At 40.4% G+C, this 23,356-nt stretch overlaps 2 protein-coding genes and 1 non-coding gene across 9 annotated transcripts in view; 2 read left to right on the top strand and 1 right to left on the bottom strand.

The window, feature by feature from the left end:
- The window catches only part of ATXN7 (ataxin 7), a 128,699-nt gene extending 126,964 nt beyond the window's left edge, over nucleotides 1-1,735 (bottom strand). For all 4 annotated transcript variants that reach the window (XM_074313234.1, XM_074313230.1, XM_074313233.1 and 1 more), the window contains exon 1: nucleotides 1,575-1,735. The gene's annotated coding sequence lies outside the window, so the exon portion shown is untranslated. The remainder of the gene's footprint in view (nucleotides 1-1,574) is intronic.
- On the top strand, nucleotides 1,038-23,225 carry THOC7 (THO complex subunit 7). Of its 4 annotated transcripts, XM_074313236.1 has the most exons (9): nucleotides 1,834-1,961; nucleotides 15,987-16,118; nucleotides 16,740-16,857; nucleotides 17,621-17,748; nucleotides 18,065-18,151; nucleotides 19,730-19,787; nucleotides 21,158-21,224; nucleotides 21,307-21,376; nucleotides 22,101-23,225. In XM_074313236.1, the coding sequence occupies exons 4-9, from the start codon at nucleotides 17,640-17,642 to the stop codon at nucleotides 22,166-22,168; spliced, it is 459 nt and encodes a 152-aa protein (XP_074169337.1). In that variant the 5' UTR covers nucleotides 1,834-1,961; nucleotides 15,987-16,118; nucleotides 16,740-16,857; nucleotides 17,621-17,639; the 3' UTR covers nucleotides 22,169-23,225. The 4 variants fall into 4 exon arrangements, with proteins under 4 accessions (XP_074169338.1, XP_019583918.1, XP_074169337.1 ...); XM_074313237.1 differs by lacking the exons at nucleotides 1,834-1,961; nucleotides 15,987-16,118 and adding an exon at nucleotides 1,038-1,155; XM_019728359.2 differs by lacking the exon at nucleotides 15,987-16,118 and having other exon boundaries at nucleotides 1,782-1,961.
- Nucleotides 11,314-11,436, top strand: LOC141567372 (U6atac minor spliceosomal RNA). The gene has a single exon (XR_012489967.1). It is a non-coding gene; the product is annotated as a U6atac minor spliceosomal RNA (small nuclear RNA).
- Nucleotides 23,226-23,356: the final 131 nt, after the last annotated feature.

The following is a 23,356-nucleotide window of genomic DNA, read 5'->3' as shown; positions in this document are numbered from 1 at the left end:
TTTAACAGTTACACGGGACAGGGATACTTATCTATAAACAACATTAAAGATTATTTTAAATCACTAGATACTGTTTCAAAATCTGTATTACGATGATGAGACCAAGTAACAAGTAACTTAAAAAGAACATAGTTTCACTCAGACAATTACCTTTTAAATAATAATGATCCCCACTAAAATGCCCTTGGGATAGACAATCAATTGACACATTCAATTTACAGTACTTTAGATTTAAAGTAACTCTTTTTTTGGTTAGAATGTCTTCTCTCCTAAAACCAAGAAAATGAACAGGGACTGATGCAAATAGGCAGCCAGTGTTTAGGCCAATATTATTTCAAAGCTCGAGAGGTTTCAGGCCCTGGGGGAGGAAAGTTACACCTAAGAATCTTCACTCAACGTAACTTTATTTATTTGCCTCTGTGCCAAAAGTCAAAGGTGCTGATTCTTCACAACACTGTTGAAGAGCATAATTGAAGTTCTGACTTTATATATGAATAGTATTTTATATACACTGGTTTCTAGCTAGAGGTGAAATGAAACACACTTCACTGTTGTTACACATTTGCATTTACAACTCTTCCTCTTTGAAAGAACTGAGAGAAATGAACCCAACTTTAGTAAGGAAACTGAAACCACCAGATCCACCCCACTAAGTGCTACCTCCGGGAGATGAAGAGGCCGGTTACTTGCGGGATAGGAAAATTGGAAAATAACTCTATGCTCAATAAAATATGAAACCTGGGTTCAACACTCAGACACGCTGCTTGTGCCTAACTGAATCTATCCCACTGGAGAGCAAATCAGCAGCTGGGTCGGTGCTCGCCGTTTCTCACTTCTCACGACCTAAAGGTTGCCATTTGTGAGAAACTCATCGAAGTTGAATCAAAGTGACTTTTGGAAAGAGATGCCAATATAATCTGCAGTGTGCTCCGGAAATGTGTAACTTTACATACAAGGCAACGTTTCTCATTAAACACCCCCTCCCCCTTCACTTTCAACTTCCCCTTAAGATGGGGACAGTCACATAGACATTTTCCGAAAGTCAAAGAGAAAAATAAATACAAGCACCCCATCCCTGACCAGCGACGGGATTCGGGCGCCGGGTGAGGACGACGGGCACACCGCTCTGCGTCGCTCCGCGAACTGCTCCCGGAGGTCGCCAAGTTTCTCTTTCCCCCCTTCCCAGCACCCGCTAGTACCCAGGAGCGAAGGGGGCGGCCGCCCGGGCCGGCAGCACGCGACCTGCAACCCGGGGCCTTTTCTGATCGCCGGCCGCGCCCGGCGCAAGTGCCCGCGTTGGAGAGCCGCCGGGGCGCGCGTGGGCGCTAACTTCGCGCGGACCCTTGCGCCGCGCCCCATCGGTGCCCCTAGTCCCACGTCCCCCGGGCTCGGCAGGGGCCGGGCACCCACGCCGCCCTCCCCACCCCCGGGGGGGCGAGCCCACCCGCAGCAGCAGCAGCAGCAGTCGGGACGGGGCGGCGGGGGCCGCGGTCCGTTCCCCGGGAGGGCGCCGGGACCCCCACCCCGGGCGGTCCGCAGCCCCCGCCGCACTGGCGGCGTCCGGGCGAGCTCACCTGGCGGCTGGCGGCGGCCTCCGGGGCGGCCTCTGGGCGTGGGCCGGGCGGGGGCGAAAAGGGGGGCGGCGGGGGCCGGGGCTGCAGCCGGGGCCGCCGCCGCCTGCCTGGCCTGGCTCCCACACGCGCGGGCCGCGGCCGCCCCGGGGAGTGCGGGGAGCGCGGGGAGCGCGGGTCCGGCGGCGGCGGCGGCGGCGGCAGCAGCAGCGGCGGCGGCGGCGCGGCGCGGCTCAGGCGTCGGAGCGGGCGGCCGCGGGCGCCGCCGCCTCCTCCTCCATGGCTGTTTACCCGGCTGCATTGTGGGAATTTGACCTCCGCCGCCGCCAACCGCCGCCTCAGCCTGCGCCGCCGCCGCCGCCGCGCACGCCATGGGAGCCGTGACTGACGGTGAGGCCGCTCGCCGCCGCCCGGCCCGCTCCCCGGAGTCCCTCGGCCTCCCCCGGGACCCCCAGGCTCCACGGCCGCTTCCGGGAGTCCCCGGGCCTCCGCGATCGGACCCCTCCCCGGAGCCCGGGGCTTTCCCGGCCGCTTCCCCCGAGCCCTCGGCCTCGCTCCGCAGCCCCTCGTCCCCCTCGGAGCCCCTCTCGCTCCCGGGGCGGCTCGCTCTCCCGAGGCCACGCGGGGCCCGGGGGGTTGTGCTGGGATCGTCGGGGGGCCGGGAGGCACACGTGGGGGCCCGGGAAGGCTGGGAGCGCTGCGTGGGCGGGTGGTACCGGAAGGGGTCCGGGCTGTCGGAGGATGTGGTGGAGGAGCCCTCGGTGGGGGTGGGGGGTCCGAGAGGCCCGCGAAGGGGAGGAAGCGCGGGAGGCCCTGGCTCCGGGGGTCCCGAGGGCCGGTGGAGGGCTGCGGGGGAGTGCGAACCCCAGGGATGGGGCGAGGGTTTCGGGCCACGCAGGAAGGAGAGGCGTCCCGGGACGAGTGTACCAGGGGCGTCCGCGCCCAGCGGGTGACACCTGGAGGAGTCCTGGACCGGTGGGGCAGGGCCCCGACACGCTGGGGTGGATCACAGGGAGGCCCGGAGCCTGCCCGGCTGCGGGTGGGGAGGGAGCTGAGGCCCGGCCCGAAAAGGAGGTGTGGGCCGGGGTCTGCCGGCGGTCAGCGTGCGCGGGGCTCTGTGAGGCGACAGCCGCAGGAGGGGTCGGCCTCCTGGGCAGAGCGAGGCGGTGAGGTGCGTGTCTCGGGGAGCGTGCGTTGTCCGCGGGAATTGGGGGCAGGGCCGGAGGCTGCGTCTGTGGGAAGCTGTGTGGGAAGGTGGACCCGTGAGGAGGGGCCGCGGGTGGTCGGCGGCCTGAGAGCAGACGTGAAATAGGGTGATGCCTGGGGGAAGGCGAACGGGCTCCACGGGCAACTGGAGGGGAAACCTAAGACGGTTCTCAGTGTGGGAGGAAGGAAGTTCTGTGGCATCTGGGCAGGGGACATCCAGGGTCGCCGGGTCTACTTGAAGAGACAGTGACCAGTAAGCGTAGATGCCTATGGAGAGGCCACTTCTGAAAAATTGGAGGTAGAAGGGACTCCACATTAAGGGGCTCGGCGCTGGGAAGCAGAGTAAAAGCCCCCAATTTGTGGATGTGAGAGTAGTGAAGTGGGAGGCTCTTAACGGTCCAGGTTCGTCGTTGGAAATTTTAACTTTGTTTCATTCCAGTTTGATTTATTCAGTAGATGTTTATCCCTCTGGGCTCGGCTTTGGGGTTACAGTCCAGAACCAACAGGCGAGACCTTTTGCCCCTCTGAGAATACGGTCTAGTGGGAAAGACACATTGGATAATTCTTTGTGAGCATGGTAAGCGTTTCCACAGGAGAAGTAAAGGTGAGAACTGTGGAAGCTTGTAGCAAAGATGGCTAATCATGCTTGGAGATCAGAAAGCGTCCCTGAAACAGTTACTCTTAGTCCCATTTTTGAAGGATAAATAGACGTAGTTGGACTTGAATGACGTGTGCAAAAGCCCCAAAGTCTAGAAAGAACTCAAAAATGACAAATATTGGCTAGAATTTAGAAAGCAATGCATTTAAAAAAAAACAACCACACTCTCTATGTGAAGAATGATGAGAGGAAGGGAAAAGTGAGGAGTTGTAAGTTCCCTCCCCTATTTCTAACATTTATACAGTGTTTATCGTATGTCAAACAGTGTTCTGATTATTATTCCCACTTTACAGATGGAACTGGAACACATGTATGTGAAGTAACTAGCCCAAGGTTGCACAGGTAGTAGGTTGTAGAGCCGGGGCTCTCAGCTGCTACAGCAGTGGTCCTAATGAGAGCTAATGGGGGCTCCATTGAAGAAGTAATGCAGAGAAGTGGACAGGTGGGGGAGAGATTTATGGGGGAGAATGTCAGGATCTCAACGATTGAGTGGATGGCAGGGGAAAGATGGAGGGTTATCCCAGGTTTCTGGTTTGAGTGACTGTGTGCTTGTTAGTCCTACTTCTCTTTATTGAGGTGGAGAACTTCAAAGGAGAGAGCAGTTTTGTCCTCCAGGAGATGGAAAGGGATGATGAATTCTAGTAAAGTTACAGACTACAGTCAAGGGCCCCCCACATCCTTAGAGGCTACAGGAATCTCCAGAAAGCTCTCTGACCTTGTGCAAGTTAATTAACCTCTTGGAGCATCAGTTTCATTCTTTACATGGGGAGAATAATAAAATTGACCCCATGGGGCTTTGAGTATTAAGTGCAATAAAAGTTGTAAAGTGCTTTGCACTGAGTCTGACACATAATGTTCAATAAATACTATTAAATGTAAGAGCTGGTTTACTCACCTCTTTCCACTTTCCTTTGATGAGAAATGTGTCTTCTTCCTCTTTCTCTTTTCAATTACAGTTGACATTCAATATTAGTTTCAGAGGTACAGCATAGTGGTTAGCTATTTATATAATTTACGAAATGATCCCCCTGATAAGTCTAGTACCCACTTGGCACTATATGTAGCTATTATAATATTATTGACTATATTCTCTATGCTGTACTTTACATCCCCATGACTATTTTGTAACCACCAATTTTTACTGCTTAATCCCTTCACCTTTCTCATCCAGCCCCCAACCTCCCTGCCATCGGACAATCATCATTTTGTTCTCTGTATCTATGAGTCTGTTTCTGTTTTGCTAGATCATTTATTTTGTTGTTTAGATTCCACATATAAGTGAGATCATACAGTGTTTGTCTTTATCTGACTTATTTCACTTAGCATAAAACCCTCTAAGTCCATACATGTTGTCACAAATGGTTAAGTTTTCGTTCTTTTTTGTAGCCAAGTAATATTCCATGGTATAGGTGTTCCACATCTTTATCCAGTCATCTATTGATAGGCATTTAGGTTGTTTCTATATTTTGGCTATTGTAAGTAACGCTGCAATGAATATAAGGGTACGTATATTTTTTCGAATTAGTGTGTTGGATTTCTTTGGATAAACACCCAGAAGTGGAATTGCTGAGTCATAAGGCAGTACTATTTGTAACTTTTTAAGGAAACTCCATACTGTTTTCCGTAGTGGCTGCACCAATTTGCAATCCCACTAACAGTGCAAGAGGGTTTCCTTTTCTCCATATCCTCGCCAACATGTGTTGTTTGTTGATTTATTGATGATAGCCATTTTGGAAGGTGTGAGGTGGTATATCATTGTGGTTTTAATTTGCATTTCTCTGATGATTAGTGACATTGAACATCTTTTCTTATGTCTACCGTGTTTCCCTGAAAGTAAGACCTAGCCGGACCATCAGCTCTAATGCATCTTTTGGAGCAAAAATTAATATAAGACCCGGTCTTATTTTACTACAATATAAGGCCAGGTCTAATATAATATAATATGATATGATATAATATAATATAATATAATATAATATAATATAATATAATACCTGGTGTAATATAATATAAGACCGGGTCTTATGTTAATTTTGGCTCTAAAAGACGCATTAAGAGCTGATGGTCTGGCTAGGTCTTACTTTCAGGGAAACACGGTATTGGTCATCTGTATGTCTTTGGAGAAATGTCTCTTGAGGTCCTCTGCCCATTTTTTCATTGGATTGCTTGTTTTTTTGGTGTTGAGTTGTATGAGTTCTTTATAAATTTTAAATATTTTTATTGGGTGTTTCATTGGTGACTATCTTCTTCCAGTCAATAGGTTGTCTTTTTGTTTTGTTGATGGTTTCCTTTGCTGTGCAAAACCTTTTTAGTTTGATGTAGCCCCATTTGTTTATTTTTTCCTTTTGTTTTCCTTGCCCAAGGAGATATGTCAGAAAAAAATATATTACTAAAAGCAATGTCAGAGAGTTTACTGCTTATGTTTTCTACTAGGATTGTTATGGTTTTGGGTCTTACATTTAAGTCTTTAATCCATTTTTAGTTTATTCTTGTATATGGTGTGAGGTGGTCTAGTTTCATTTTTTTGCATGTTATCTGTTAAGTTTTCCCAGCACTATTTACTGTATAATGACTGTCTTCACCCTATTCCTTCTTCCTCTCTTTAGTCTTCACAGATTGCCCTTCTCTGCCTGGTGACAGCCCATTTAGTCTTCAAGACCTACCTCATCTATTCCCCTTTTCTCTTTCCTAGAACCAGTTGCTCTTTCACCCACTAACCATATTATTTTATGCATATTGCTGCTATAGCCTTTAATACGTAATTAAGTCATCTGGCTTATTCTAGAGAATGTTTAAGGCAGCTCACCATAATAAGTAAACATAAAATAAATGAGTGAGGACATAGGGCGAAAAGAACATGGACATTAGGAAAAACAAGAGGAAGTTAGAAGTGGGGGTGATCCTCAAAATTCTAGGGGTAAAGTCTGGTACATTTATTAAGAAAGCTACTAGTGGCTCTTGTTTCTCTTGCAGTCCAAACCAAGAGACAGGAGCTAGTCCATTCTGTGACCGAGTATTTATGAGAGAAAGCAACATTAGATCTCCATGACAGGCAGCTTTTTCTGATTTAAATACCGGAGAAAAAGCTTATCTTTGGGGCTCTTATAAAGAAAAGCCAGTGTCACAGCCTTAACTTCTTTTTGGCACAGATGGGCTATCATTGGGCTCTTTCTTAGCACATCACTTACTTGGTCAAGAAGGCTAACTCACATTTAGAAAGTATTCTAGAGCCAATAGACGGTGTGGTTTAGGTGAATAGCTCTGGTGGTCTGCCTTAATTCAGAGCAAGATTTGTTTGCTTTAAGAATATCTAGACCATAGAGGAAAGGACAAACGACAACTTCTTCAGGCAATTCTCTATAAACATGGTTTTCCTCAACTGAGCTTTTGGTAAAAATCAAGCAGAAGTGAGTGATATGTGTGATAGGCCCACAAATCCCATACCTTTTAGGCACAATGCCAGGTGCTGGTTACTGCAATAAACTGCAGAACAAGGCCTGAGTCCTACTTTGGGGGAGAGAAGCAATTGTGTGTGATCAATCAGTAAATAAGATAATTTCTGAGAAAGAACATGATTAATTTCTGAAGTTAATTGAGTTCTGGGAATGAACTAGATAGTATGTGAGAGAGTAATAAGGAAGGGCTGCCGACAGCTAGGTTAAAATAGGGGGATCAGGTATGACCACTCTGAAAAGTGACATTGAAAGTGAGACCTGCAGGGGTCAACTGTGAGAAGACCTTGGGGAAGTATTCCAGATAGAGCAACAACTAGTGCAAAGGCCTGAGGTGGAAACAAGCTCTTCTCCTTAGGGAAGATAAGGGAGGCAGCTGGGCTGGATCCAGGTGTGCCAGGGGGATGCAAACAAAAGAAGGTCAGGAAAAATAAACCAGAAGGAGCTAGGCGGCAGGAAGAGGATTGCAGTGTCTTCTGTGGGTACTTGAAAATGATTGGAGGATTTTAAGCAGAAGAGTTAGTCATCTGATATACCCTTTAGAAGCTTCTGGGTTGCCGGGAAGAGAATGGATTCTAGGAAGGCAAGAATGGAAGCAGGGAGGCCAAGGAGAAATATTCCAAGCGAGAGACGAGGTGTGCTTGGATTAGGGTGGTGGCAGTGGAGAAGATTTTGAGAAGTGGGTGGCTTTGAATTCTGAAGATGATCTTGGAGGAGTAGCGGTGCCTTCTCTGGCATCAAAGAGGGCTGACGTTCCCTTGGGAGTCTGAATCTGAAGTGCTGGCCGGTGTTGTGCCCTCCTGGAATCCTTACACGCGGGTCTGCGTTTGCGATTGAACTGGGAACTCTTGGAGGAGAAGCTCCCTATTTCCTGCACCCAGCCCAAGGACACATTGGTTACTTGGAGGAACTGCCCCACCTCAGAGGGGAGGAGACACTGAACGATATTATCACCAACACAATCATTTTATAGATGGAAAGATGGAGGTCTTGGGACGTTAGTGACTTACTGTCACGTAGCCAGTTATTGGCAAAGCCATTCTCGCTCCTCTGTTGCCACCGCAGCATTAGGCTAACTGAAAACAGTTTAGATGTTGTCACTGTTAATTTAAACTATGTTCACAGTTTGTATTTTGTATGTGTTAATGTAAAGGGCGTTAAACAGTGTTAGTATCCTGATAGAAATTGTTGCAGAAGCCCTCGTTGCGGTATAAGAGCACATTAGATAGATGTATTGCTGTGCCGGAGCAACAGATGGGAGACGAGAAAGGGGAGCAGCGGGAGGTGGCTGTACATTCCATTTAATAGAGCTTGTTGGTTTTGACAGGCTTTTAAAAGTAGAATGTGTAATGCATGGATATATGCTTGTTAAAATTTGAAATAATGGTTTGAAATATGTCTATGAAAAATGTGACAAAATAATGGACTTGTACTATGACTTTCTAATAATAGAATTGTGTATGTTTTCCTATGACTGCAGAGGTGACACCACTTAGTATCTGTAAAGGAAGGTAATAATACATATTCTATAGGGTTGTTTCAAGGATGAAGTGTGGTACTGTATGTAACGCACTTTCAAGTTGAGTGACTATTTTATTGTCCAAACCCGGACACTTTTCATAGTGAAAGGAAACAAACAAGATGTATGGTCATTCGATAGAAGTGTATAAACACTGTATAAGTGTCTGCTGCTGCTCTTATGGCCATGTGAATTGCTGATCCAGTGTTAATTAGACACTTGTGGGTACAGGGTTTTTGTTTCTTGTGTTCTTTTTTTCACTAATGCCAGTGAATTTGTCCACTTTGTTACCTCGCCTGTGGCCCCAGCCCAGGGGTTACTGCTGCAGTTCAACTGTTAAATAAATGATTGTTTAGCCAAAATAAATGGTTTCTCAAAGCAAGATTGGAGTTTCAACCTTGACTTGATTAGCACCTTACTATGAATACTTAAATAAATCAAGAGAAAAAGGACCTCAACACAATATTTTTGCTTTTGTTTTTTTAAGTAATTTACTTTGGCATAAGCAATTTATTTAGACTGGTCCGAAGTGTCTCACGAGAGGTCAATATTTACATGAAGGAGTCAAATTATCTTACTTATTGTTCTTTCCACCTACCTTTTTTGTGTCTTCTTAATAGGGTTGCTTTAAAAAATGTTTTAATGATTTTAAGCTTCTTGAAATCAGGGGCTAAGGTGTTATTTTACCGTGAGGAATCTAACACAATGCAATATATGTAATTCAGCTTAATAACTCTAGAGCAGTGGCGAACTAATGATAAATCTAACAGGAACCTGCACACACGTTGTTTTTACAAGGCCTTAGTCTCGCTCAGGTCAAGCCAGTTTTCTTCTTGTTGTTAACACATCATAGATTTACCAAAGCACACTGATTTTTTGATACAGGAAAAATGGAAAAAACAAACCTCAAAATGACCAGTAAGTTCACTACCCAGGTAACCACTGTTAGTATTTTTTTTTAATAACACATCAGAAAATTCAGGAAGAAATGCACCAAGTGACAAGTGAACCATCCATTACAAATCCCTGCCCCCAAAGGTGATCACTATAAATTCTGTTATTTTTGTGCCCTTCCAGAATGATTTTTAAATGCCCATGAAAGGTAGAAAGCATCACTGGTGCCAGACTTCTGAGTTTGAGTCCCAGCTCTAGTTCTTACTTCCTGTGACATTTAATTTTGGGCAAGTAAAAATATTTTTTTACCTTCATCAGTAAAATAGGGTAATAATATCTACTTTATAGGGCGATTGTGCAGATTAAATGTTTACATGTGAAGAGCGCTTAGAACAGCACTTAGCATATCGCAAGCGTGTCTGTTAACATGCCTCTGTGTGTGTGTGTGTGTGTGTGTGTACTTTAAAATTTTACACAAAAATTTGCACACTTCTGCATTATACTTCTATAATTAACGATATAGCTTGGCGCTCTCCCTGTCTCATTCTTTCATATCAATGTGTATTCTATTTTTAAAACTAATCTCCTAGTAAACATTTAGCTCTTTTCAGTTTTTTCCTCTTACAAATAGTGTTACAATGGAGATATTTGTATAGATGTTTTTGTACATTTGTACAAAATGTATATAAATTCTAGGAGACAGGTCAAAGGGCATATGTGTTTTTAATTTTGACACATATTACTACATTGCCCTAGTGTCAGATGTTTTTCACTGTAATCCTGTCCCAAATTGTTATCCCTTCCCGTGGTGTTCAGTTTGGATCCAGAGGGTTTAGGAGCACCAGGGAAAAGCCACTGGTGTGTTTGTGTGCTTGCTCAACTGCTTTTAGAAAGGAAATGCTAATCTTCAGTGGTAGATGCCAGGATAGCTACTTCCTAGAAGCAGGTAAGGTGGCAGTGCTGTGAGGGCGTCCAGTGTGCAGAATGAGGGTAGCTGGGACCTAGGAGGAGGTTGCAAAGCAGTGTGGCTCCTCGTGCCACTGGCATCCAGTCTTGACCTGTCCCTAAAGAGGTGTTTTGGGAGTTAGTTCACCATCATCTCCCAAATTGTTTCTTTCCTTTTTTGAATAATTGCTCCTAGATGTTCTAAAAAGTCGTTTGTAATCAAAGTTTTAATAGCTACTGTGGGGAATAACAATGAGGGGTTTTGAAAGGAATGTTAGTCTGGGTTTATGAGACATTGCCCTTTCCACGCTAATATGAGCACAGTTAAAATGGCTGCATCACTGACCAGAGGCTTCGAAATGGAGAGTTGGTCCAGTGACTGTCAAGGAGTCATTTCCTCCTGCCTCTCTGCTTATGGAAAGTGGAGTACTAAAAGGACTTTTTGAGGCTTATTTAGTGTCTTAAGTCATTTTATATTTCTTGTAGGTATAGGTTGGCAGATAAGACAGGAAGGGGTCTAAAATGCATCCCAATTTTAGGAATAAATATTTGCTTATTAGCATACAGATGTCATAACAGATTTGAAAGTGATTTTGAATGGTAGGCATTTTGTAGGGGTATAGTACAACATATAACTGAATCCAGTAGAAAATCTTCCTGTAAGAATAAAGTCAAGTGGAAAACTATCCTCAGGGCAGATGTTAAGTATTTTGGTTTAAAAGCTCTTTGCAGATGGCGTTGATCCTCATGGTCAGTACAGAAAGTAATTATGACAACTAAGGAATGATGTTCAAAACATCATTAAAATAGTCTCTAAGCCTCTTGACTCTTTTTACAGGTTGAATCAAGGCCCGCCAGAATGATCAATATTAGCATTCACATTGCTTATGAAGAACTTCAAGCACGATAATCATTTATGAAGTCAATGTGTATAGTAAGCAGAACATGTTTTAGGTGTGTTCAGTCTAGAGCTAATTGATGAGATACCATTAAAAACGATAATGGTGTGCCGTGTGTTACGAACCACCCGTAGCAGGCGCCCTTTAAGTTTAAAAAGCACACAGGCTGCTGTTGTATGAAAGGAGAGAAGGTGAGCCCTCCCCTTGACAAGGATAGAAGAGGCCTGGGCCTAACAACGTGCGTACGGTTAGGCATTGCCACTTACATCCTGGCACCTAACCATCATTTTATGAGTTGGAAAATGGTTTGCATTTACACCTGTAAATTTATTCATCCTTTTCATTTATGTAAGGTTTTTGTGCTCAATTCTCAACTCTTAAGAGATGATGACAAATTTTGTTTTTCTACTGTCACGTGAGAACATTAGGCCCCACCAACACGTCACGGTGAGGAAGATAAAAGTGCTGCGGTAAAATCAATCAATAAATCAGTCAATCGAACTCAGGCTGTTTTCAAACTGGCAACTTACCCCTTTGTTTTATTTTGTTGCTGGTAGAGCTGTGTTTACTTTATATATGAAGTATGAAGTATTATATATGGTATTTCAGTAATTCTCATTCCGAGAATTTTTTAGGCGTCAACTCTCTATGAAGTTTAAGCTAGAAATAGTGTGACCTTGCTGTATGAAGCTTGAGACAGAAACAAATTTGTAAGAAATCATAACTGGATCAAACTTTGTATGCATAATTACATAATATATATCTACATAGGTGTATAAGTAGCTCTAGAGATATAGCTTCAACATTTACTCACTTTTTAACATTTTTAGGATGATACAAGTTATGGATTACATTTAACATAAAGATAGGGATAACTTTTTTTTTCTGCTTTCCTACTGTAAACAGGCATTGCGCTCCTTTGTATACTTTTATTTTCATACTTTCAAGCAGTCCTTCAAAGTGGATAGCTTCATTCTCATTTACAGATGAAGTTAAGTACTGGTCACACACACTCACATGGACACACATACACACACTCACATGGACACACATGTACACGTACACACACTCACATGGATACACATACACACACTCATGGACACACACGTATATACACATGGACACGTACACTCACATGGACACACATGCACACACACTCACATGGACACGTACAAACACTCACATGGACACGTACACACTCACATGGACACGTACACACTCACATGGACACACGTACACACACATGGACACACGTACATACACATGGACACACGTACACTCACATGGACACACGTACACACATGGACACACACGTATATACACATGGACACGTACACTCACATGGACACACATGTACACACACTCACATGGACACACGTACACACACTCACATGGACACGTACACACTCACATGGACACGTACACACATGGACACACGTACACACACATGGACACACGTACATACACATGGACACACGTACACTCACATGGACACGTACACACACTCACATGGACACGTACACACACTCACATGGACACGTACACACATGGACACGTACACACACATTGACACCTACACACACTCACATGGACACACACGTACACACTGTGGACTACTCTGAACGTTGGCACCAGTTTCTGACTGGTCGCCCAGGAGTCTGGCTGTGACGAAATGCTCTTAGAAGAAAGAGGGCGAGGGCTGAAGCCAGAAAGGGCCGTGACTGCCTTGACGGAATCTGCCCGACCGGCACGACCCACGCTCCCCTGTGTTAGCGTGGGCCCCTGCCTTCTCCTAAGCGATTCTCTGCCCAGCCCTACCTGCCATCCAGGACCTGTGATTCTGATCTCTACTTTCATTCGTGCCATTTTAGCCTCTAACTGCATATGCTGTGGTAGCCTCCTAGCTAGCGCCCTGCCTTCGGCCTTTTCACAGTTGCAGTCCCTTTTGTACTCTGCCCTCAGCTTAATCCTGCTAAAAAGTCCTGCCTGTGAATCTTTAGCAATTCCCAGTTGCCTCCCTGCCAGGTCCAAGTCTACTAGCATGGCAATTGCTAGTGTGGACTCCCACAGTCTGACCACAGGCTGCCTTTATGTGCCTGGGCCCCCATAACTGTCTTCACGCACCCAGCCTCCCTAGTGTTCTAGCTCTCATTTCCCAGGTCCAGCCTTTCATTCCCCTCCTCTGCTGTAGCTCACCGCTTTCTCCCTGCCTGGAGTGGGGGACAGGAATGCACTTTAGCGTGCTCGCTTTTTTCTTTTTTAACAGCTTCATTGAGGCGTAATTGATATAACAGGCCCGCACATACCATATTTAATGTGTACAGTTTGTTGCATTTGGACATATGCAAACCTGTGATACCATCACCACATCGTAGCTTTCTTTTTCAAACAACAGCTAGCAGACTGAGTACTCATATAATTCAAAAATCAAATAATATAAAAAGATGTTTCCCCATTTTCCAGTCTGTTTCCCCATCTATGCTCTGTATGCTGTCCCTCTCTCGGTAACCCCTTTTATTAGTTTCTTGTATGTCCATATATATACACATGAATATATATATTCTTATTCTCCCTCATGTTTACATGAAAGGAAACATGCCAAACATACTGTTCCTCACCTTGCTCTTTTAGCAAGTTATCTTGTGATCTATTTCAGTACATAAACGTTTGTTTCCTCCTCCTTTGCTTTTTTATAGCTTCACAGTATTTCATCATACTCCTGTACCAAAATTTACTAGTCCCCTGTTGATGGACTTAGGTTATATTGTATCTGTGCAAATATATCTAGGATTGTTGGTTCAAAGGGTGTATATGTTATTTGAAATTTTGATTAGATGCCTTTTAGATTTTTGATTGCTGATTTTTGAGTATCTAAAGAGCACCTCATATTCCATTTCCCCTGAACACCCCCCCTGCCCCCCAAGCCACGGGGAGCTGTCCCCCTAATCCCCACTATTGTGTATGTCTGCATCACTCACTTAACAGCCACAGCCGCCTCTGTGTGTGTTATTGCTCCAACTAGAGTGAAAGAGCTCAGGTCTTTATTTCACTTCCTCAGAACTTCCTCTGGTACCTGTGGCCTCTGGTACTTGCTCATTGATCAGATATTCATGTCTTTATTCAAGAAGAGAAATCTCTGCTTTGGTCCTGAAAAGAAGGTAGTTGCCTGCTATTTCTAGTGTTTCATTGATACAGAGCTCTCTTTGGAGGACAGGGGTCCCATGCAGGCACCACAAATCCAGTTTGAAAATATTTATTGAGCATCAGAAATGTAAAGACACAGTGTGAGAGGCTGGGGAGGAATCAATGAACAAGACATAGAATCGGCCCTCATGAATCCTTGGCCAAGTTTATTTGGCCTGTACAGTGTTTTAAACATTTTTCAAAAGCTTTTGTAATGGGGATATTACACGCATACAGAAAAGTGCACAGATCTTAGGTAGGCAGCTGGAAGGATTACAGAATCTGAAACATTTTTTTGTTCGTCATCAAACTTTAAAAAATCTCTTGAAAAACCAGTTCTGGTAATAGCTTCCCCTTTAGTCAGAGTATTCACTCCCAACTTCCCTGTACCTTATTTCCTATTCCCCTAGTGCCTTTAATTTGCAATCCCTGGTCCTCAATAGGATGCCCAGGAATCTTGAAGGAAGAAGTGGTTTCCTGGGGGTTTGAAAGAGTAGAGATAAACTTGGCAAAGGAATTTAACAGTGTTAGTCGAATACCAGACTGTTCACTCATCAGATGTTTATTTTAACAAAGTTAAAACATTTTTGTAGTTTAAAAAATCAATTCTTTTTCTCATTTTAATCCTTCAAGGACTGTGTTTGTCTCAGTCTCCTCAAATAACATGTTGGTGGTTAAAAACTGAAAGCATTAATTTGTATTTTAAAGGGTAAAATCGAAACACCTGTTGAATCTGTAGTTTGAGCAGCCTGTCAAAGCCGTAACTCTGAGAACAAAATCCAATTCTAAAATGTTTATCTGATGTTGTCACAGAATAGATTTGGAGCCATCTGCCTTCCAAAGTTTATCTCCGCTGCACCTGCGCTCAAAAATACTTCTGCCTACACACAGGAACTACGTATTGTTTAAAGATTTTGCTGTTGATTCATCATGCAGGCTCTCCAGGAATTGTTTACACTTTAAAACTTATTATAAAATAACTGCATACACATAGAAAAATCAAAGAAACACAAGTCTACGAAGCCATTTAAAAAATTAAATCTGTTCTCATCCTCTCATTCCTCTCACCAGAAACAACCACTATTACCAGTTTCTTGTTTATCCGTCCAAAGATATTCTCTGAATATACAAACACAACACGTGTGTGATGTGTGCACACATATGCAGACAAAGCCTCCTCTTTGCTACACAAATGGCAGCAAACTGTGCTTCTCTGCACCTGTTTGTTTTCATTTTACTTAACATATCGAAGGAGATTTCGTGGCTTCAGTATGGACACCCACACTTACTCTTTTGGCTGCATGATGTTAAATGTTTCATAATTTAACCAGTCTCTTGCTGGTGAATATTTAGGTTTGCAATCTTTCTACTACAAACAGCACTGCTAAGAACATCCTTTTACATTTTATTTTTGCGCATGGGTGCACATGTGTCTATAGTATGAATTCCTAGAATTGGAATTATGGGGTCAAAAGTATGTGCATTTTAAATAGTGTTTGTCACTGCCCAGTTGCCCAACGTAGTGAACCGTGAACCGGCTTACATTCCATCGGCGTGTGTAAGTGCAGTTTCTCAGCACCCTTGCTAGCACTTTTATTATCAGGTCTTTTGATTTTTTGCAGTCCGATAGATGAAAATGCTATTTTATTGTGGTTTCAGATTGCCTCTGTCCTGTTACGATCCAGGAGGAACACTAGCTGAGGGCTGCCAGCCAGCAGTTTGGTGTCACCCTTCTTGCTCATCAGCACCGTCTGCACTCCTCTTCCTCGTTTTCTTTTCCTTGGAGCAAAAGTGAGACAGACTTGTTAAAAGAAAAAGAAAAAGAAAAAGAAAGTCCTCATGGGGAAAGAACATTACAGATATAATAACTACATTATACATTTTTAAAAAACAAATCCATTCCTTTTTCTCTGACCCATCTTTCGTTCTCTTTTCTTGTCTGTCACTACATCTTTTAAGTCTTCTTTTCTCTCCATTCTTTTTATCAGTACCTCACATGCGTCAGAGACATGGAAACTACAGTCTTCTTCCTGTCTGAACAGGTTTTTCCAAAAAAAGTTCTCCAAGAATTACTGTTTTATTTCTTTGGTGGTACCTGAAAATTATTTCTGCTCAATAGCCCAGCAGTAGAATCCCAGTTCTGTGAGGGCAGAGCTTTGTACTGTTGTAACCCCAGCCCCAAGAATAGTAGTGCCTGACACAAATAGACTCTCAATTACTTTGTGTGTGTGTGTGTGTATATAGTAGTAAAACCCACATAACATAAAATTGACCGCTAACAACTTTTAAATGTACAGTTCAGTGGCATTAAGACACATTTCAATAATTTTCTTTTGGGTGAATGAATATGTAGTGATATCGGTTATTTGTTCCTGAACCTTAACAAGAGCCAAATGGTCTTCTTTCTTCCAGACGAAGTCATACGGAAGCGTCTCCTAATTGATGGAGATGGTGCTGGAGATGATCGGAGAATTAATCTGCTAGTGAAAAGTTTCATTAAATGGTGCAACTCTGGATCCCAGGAAGAGGGGTATTTCATTTTACTGTTGTTTCTATACCAATGCCCTGATGAGATTTTAGACCATATCCACAGCCCTGTTAATATTGCAAATTTTCACTCACCTTAAATGTCCAATGGAGTCAACTCCTGGTTAATCAAGAGTAAATTTTTCTGGCCTTTACTTCTCTTAAGAGGCCTGCTTTATGTTTATTAAAATGTGCAGAAGGCATAGTGGTAAGAAGATTAAATTTAGGTTTATTAATTTGGTCATTTTTAGTTGATAAGTGTTTATTTAGCAAGACAAAATACCTAAATGAAATGTTCTTTTAAAATAAACTAATAAATTCCTGCAAAGTTTTATATATATTTAATAATTTTTAACTTAGAAAAACTTTCCTCATTTGAATTAGCTTTCACATAGATAAATAATTACATAGAGTGAAAAAAACATAGTGAGAACAGAATTGTTTACATAAAAAAAAGGATACTTGATCAAAACATTTAAAAAAGTACTTAGAACAAAATTCAAACAAATAGCTGTTTGAATTAAGCTTATATTGATAAGAACGACAGTGCCATCTTTGGATTTGTAACTAAAGCAGTTTATAAAGTCAAGTATACTACATTTGGAAAAAGAAAACAAGGGACAGATATTGTAAATGATTTTAAATAAAACAAAGGATTATCTTAGAACTTGATATAATGTAATTAGCAAATCTTTGCCTGCACTGTAACAGTTCAACTTTGGCAATCCACGAAAATCTTTATTCTGTTTCTCTTTCTTTTTCATTAGATACAGCCAGTACCAACGGATGCTGAGCACACTGTCCCAATGTGAATTTTCAATGGGCAAAACATTGCTGGTATATGACATGAACCTCAGAGAAATGGAAAATTATGAAAAAATTTACAAAGAAATAGGTAAAGAAACTTAAAATAATTACTGTTTCTCTATCTGTGATTTTAATTTTTATGGTCTAAAGGAAACAATACCGACTAACATTTTTCTTTGGTTAGTGGTAAAATAATAATAATAATATTAATAGAAAGAATACAGTAAATGTTGGTTATAAAAATGTGTTCTTATATGATACAGTACTTTAAGTTAACAGTTATTTTTAAAATGCCAGCATCTATTTTATTAGCAATGCAATTAAATTTAAGAACACATTTTAGAATTGAAAATAGATGGAGATTATACATGTTGTTGTAACTGTTAAAAATCCTTTTTATATAGAATGTAGCATCGCTGGAGCACATGAAAAAATTGCTGAGTGCAAAAAGCAAATTCTTCAAGCAAAACGAATACGAAAAAATCGCCAAGGTAAGGGTTTTGTGGGAGTTAGTGTGCAAATACTTTATTACTGATTAGATTTTCATGCTGTTTTTAATGTTGTGAGGTAAAATCTCTGGGTAGAATCAAGCTGAATTATAAAAAAGAATTAGTAGCCAAACTTAATTCTTTAAAACTGTATTATTCTTTAAAATAGTGGAGAAGGAAGGCTATGCTGAAAAAAATTTTTATTTCCTGGATTGTATTGATTATCCAAGTAATTCTTAAGTATTCATTGTTGTACTGTCTTCAGACTCCTTTGCCTAAATAATATTATGGTTAATCAGCAAAAGCAATTTACACAACTACACTAAATTTAGAGTTTTGTTTGTTGTTTGTTTGTTTGTTTGTTTGTTTAATGGAGCTACTTTCAGAAAGAAAAAAGAAAAGAATTTAAGCCTATTGAGTTTTTGTTAAGTACAAAGCAAGCAAGTATTTACAAGCTGCCTAAATAATAAGAGGACGGTTAAAGTTTAGTTGTGTTTTGATCTCTTTTAAGCAAATGGATACATCCTTTTTAAATTAGGATATGTCCTTATTGCAGGTCATAAAAACTATTTCAAAATAGTGTTTAATGGCAGAGGCATTGCTCCTCTTATAACGTAAATTGAAAGAAAAATAAAAACTGTAATGTGTAATCATAATTGTGACATATATGAAAAACTAAAAGGAAATAGAAAATGTATATGGTTATTTTGGGTTTGTGGGTTTTTATGGCTTAAATTCTTCTTTTTTCTACACCAAGCATATATTATTTTGTAATCCAAAAAAATTTTATTAAAAATCACTTTTATTGAATTAATATGCTGATTTCCAAAACAATGAATTTTACTTTTTAGTGAGCTAATTAAGATGATGTTTGACTCCTAATTTTAAAAGTTGTTTTTTTAATTCAGTCTAAAATGCATGTGGTCAAGTTTTACAGACCAATTTTATAGCAAGATATATCAACTTAATAATTAATATGAATTCTGAAATCATTTAAAATGTTTTTGCAGTCATTTTGTTGACTGATGAGGCTGTTAAATGAATGCTACTATTTATTATTTCCTAAAAAAAGTTAACAGGCGATACATGACTTATCTTGGAGGTCTCAGGGGAACAGAAACATGGTTCCTGAATTTTAAATCATTTCTAAGCTTCTGAAATCTTTACCTTTACAATGAGTAATTTGCTGTTGTCTACGATCTGAAATTAATGGTATTTTACCTTGCTGATCTTTTATTTGCTGGGCAAATTGTGAATAGCATCCTCTTCACAATTAGTCCACTTGATAATTCACAACGACTTAAGAGCACTTACACTTATCCTGGCCCCTTCTCTTCTGCCCACGAACAGGTACATGGAAAACAGAGTGGGAGCTGAAGTCTTTGTTTGCAACACCTTTGAAATCACGTGTCATTACAGTTGTAGTTGAATCAAGTGAAACTGGCAATACTCTTTCCATCCGTCAACATTGTCATTTCTTTACTATGAAAGTGATTAGGAGAGACGTGATAGTATACATTTTGCTTTGATATCCAGGTTCAAAAAAAACCTTAATTTTATAAATATTTTTATGTCTTTCAGAATATGATGCTTTGGCAAAAGTGATCCAGCATCATCCAGACAGACATGAGACATTAAAGTAAGTTAAGAGTTAAGAGCTTTACTTGAAAGTAGGATTTCTAGGCGGGAATTCCCGCCCGTTCTCAGGAATTTTTTTTTTGCCTTCCCATTCCCGAACCCTGACATTAAACTGTTTTCTCTTCTCCATAATGAATCATTTTCACAAAGTGTTGGCTGATACTACCAACCACCTGGGTTCAAGGAGCCAATTTTCCCGATTTCCCAACCAACTTTTCTAGGAATTTGGGAATGGGAAAGCAAAAGAAATTTCTGAGAACGGGTGGGAATTCCCACCTGGAAACTCTAGCGATAAATAGGAAAAATGTCTAAAAGATACATTATGAATAGTACGTTTATTTCCCATTATGGGTATTACTGGGTTCAAGGAGCCGATTTTCCCGATTTCCCAACCAACTCTTCTCAGGATTTGGGAACGGGAAAGCCAAGAAAATTTCTGAGAATGGGCAGGAATTCCCATCTGGAAACCCTACTTGAAAGTAACTAATCTTTCTACATAAATGTTTACATACTGGCCTGTGCATTCCAGTTTTACAGGAATATATATGTGCTAAAAAGAAGGATCAGGTCATCAATATTGCATATTTTAATACTATTGATTAGATTTTTTTTATTCCTCCTGCCTTATTGCCTATAGTTTTAAAATAAATGCATGTAATATGCATCAATATGAAAATGAATAAATAGAATATGGTCTACTCATATAGTGGAATATTAAATAGCAGTTAAAAAGAATAAAGTAGATACACACTTTTTAAACACAGATCTCAAAATTATAATCAGAGGGAAAAAACAGAAGACAAATGTTAAATGACTCCTAAGTTTCTAAAATATATATAGAATAATAACCATTTATAAAAGTTACAGCCTCCCCCAAATATTATATACTAACAGTGTATATTATTTAAAGACACAAATATATACATTAGAAAAGGATTGGAATGATATAGTGATTGCATGAATGGGAGATAAAGGAAGAAAAAAGGCCCGTGATGGAGGACTAGGGGTAAGGTTCAAACTGTATTTCAAGTTAATCTGCAATGTCTTATTTCTTTTACCAAAAAAAATAAAAATAAAAATTTGAAATAAGTATGACAAAATGTTAAAACTTATCAATTCTTGGGGTTTGATATTCTATTATCTCTGTTTTCCTATCTAAAAATTTAGGTTTGATGAAAATTAAGTACATATTTAGAAGTTAAGAAGAAAACCTCTTTGCTTTAAAACTGAGCATAATAGAGTGGTATAATTCCTTATCCTTTTTATTTTTTATTTTTAAAATACTACCTAGTAACTAAAAAGTTAGGTATTAATTGTGAACTTTGTTCCCCCAATTAGCAAAATATAACTGTTTTTTTTTTTTTTTTTCAGGGAACTGGAGGCTCTGGGAAAAGAATTAGAGCACCTTTCACATATTAAAGAAAGCGTTGAAGATAAGGTATTTGCATAAGTGTGTTAGCCATCATGATATGTCTATGTTTATAGATCAATGTGTATTAATATTTTTCTTGTTAACACAGCTAGAATTGAGACGGAAACAGTTTCACGTTCTTCTTAGTACCATCCACGAACTTCAGCAAACACTGGAAAGTAAGTAGAAATCGTTTCATATAAATGTTTATGCAGATTTTTAAATGATCCAGGGGCATGCATTCTAAAATATACATCTTAGAGAGTCCACCTTCAGCTTCAGAACAGCGGTATAGCTGTATGACATTAGAAGGTACTCATGTTGCTCAACTTTCTGAATATATGCAGAAAGTCTCAATTAGTAGTAATCCATGATTTAAACACATATCCAGTAGTTTACATTATGAGAAACCAAGGATGATAGATTTGGAGTTTTTCTTGGTTTACTATAGTTTACTGCTATAAAATAATGATTCAGGATCCAGGCCGGCCATGGAAAGTGAGTGGACTCATTAGTGCATACCACCTTTGCATAGCCAGTGAACAGTGAGTGCTTTGGGGGAACTGGAGACTTGCTCTTCCTGTTGACTATAGCCAATCAGAAATTTCTGTCTTACCTGATCTGATCGTTTTCAAGAAAAGCCTAAGACCTAGATTCTTTTTTTTTTTTTAGTGAAATCTATCACATAAATTTTACATTTTGATTCAGCTAACACACAACAACCAAAACAGAACTTTTAAAACCAAACATTTGTGTGGGCATATTACAGTCATAGGCTGTCATTTTGCCATGCTTGTTTTAAACTTATTTGGTTAATAAAGGATAAAAATGTTTTCATGTATTCATTAAATATATAATTTAAGCAAATTTGACTAAGGTTTTATGTTTCTTTCTCAACTGCAGATGATGAAAAGCTCTCAGAAGTAGAAGAAGCTCAGGAAACAAGTATGGAAGCAGATCCTAAGCCGTAGACAAGCTAATCGCTCACCATTCCCAAGACAAAGTAGCAACATGATCTTAGTGTGTTTAGAATTTGTGTGCTCTTGAGATATTTAGTTTTGACAGTGAACTACTTTGCTTTTAGATATTAATGTACAGTTCATTCATATTTCTTCACACAGAAGAAAATGACTTCAATATAGATCTTTTTTTTGAAATAACTTTTTTATTCTTAAACTTAAAAGACAGGAAGCAACATCCAAAAATTTTTAATAAAATGTTTTCAAGCCAGACATGTTTGCCTTAGCATTCTAGGTAGTTAACTGTTAACATTGATTTGCTTACAAAATAAGTTGAAGATTGTGAGAAGGTGGTGTTTCTAGGATGTGCGTGAGAAAATGAGTCAAGTTCTGGAAATTGTTATCACTTTTAAAATGGAGTACATGAATAGCTTCCGGAAGGCTATGAACTTGTAAAATAATGTGCAAAATGTTTGTGGTGTATGCTCATTGTGGGGCAGTTTCCATATAAAGAATCCCTGGTTTTAGAGGTAATAACAAGATTCAAAGCAACTATATGCATTATTTTCTAGATCTCTTGCCTTAGTACTTGAACAATGTAGTTGTTAAATGTTTGGTTCATATGTTTTCTCTCTACTGGTTTGTTCTTTAGGAGTCATTTTCAGTGGGGAAAAATGTATTGGTAAAGTGTAGTCTGAGATAAATAGTCTGTGAAGATGGTCTTGCATAAAGCATTTCATGATCTTTATAAAAATTAAGCTAAGGCTGAATCACTTGTAATTTTCTTAAATATTGAATCACATTTTTAATACTTGTTAGGTTCCATCCTTATTCAATTATTTTAGTTCAAAAATCTGGCACTGTATGAATCATACCTTAATAATGTTACATTTTTGTAGTTTTAATAAGAATTCTTATCTTTAAAAAGGAAAGTTTAAAATTAGCTCAGTAGTAGTCATATTAAAAGTGTAATACCTTTAAATGCTTCCTCTAACTTCATCTGCCAAATCATGGGAGAAATTTATTTGCAGAAAGGCTCTGCCTTAATAAATGTTTCTGTTTTCCTTTACTAGTAAGATTCATGAAGCAAAAATTTGCTTATATTGACTCAGAATCAAAAATCAATTTTTGACAAAGCATTTTTAAAGGATTATGGGAAGAATACTCTAAAAAATGTTCCCCTCCCCCATTGATTAATTC

Source organism: Rhinolophus sinicus, linkage group LG10 (assembly GCF_036562045.2).
Source record: "Rhinolophus sinicus isolate RSC01 linkage group LG10, ASM3656204v1, whole genome shotgun sequence".
In the NCBI taxonomy this organism is placed as follows: domain Eukaryota; kingdom Metazoa; phylum Chordata; class Mammalia; order Chiroptera; family Rhinolophidae; genus Rhinolophus; species Rhinolophus sinicus.
Note: the sequence above shows the minus strand (reverse complement) of the source record. Positions and strands in the feature narration are given on the sequence as shown.

Bases quoted from the DNA above. Each gene is read 5' to 3' on its own strand.
- THOC7 (XM_019728359.2), top strand. The intron at 16,858-17,620 runs GTATTTCATTTT...CTTTTTCATTAG, and splicing joins TCTGGATCCCAGGAAGAGGG to ATACAGCCAGTACCAACGGA. The intron at 21,225-21,306 runs GTATTTGCATAA...TTGTTAACACAG, and splicing joins AAGAAAGCGTTGAAGATAAG to CTAGAATTGAGACGGAAACA.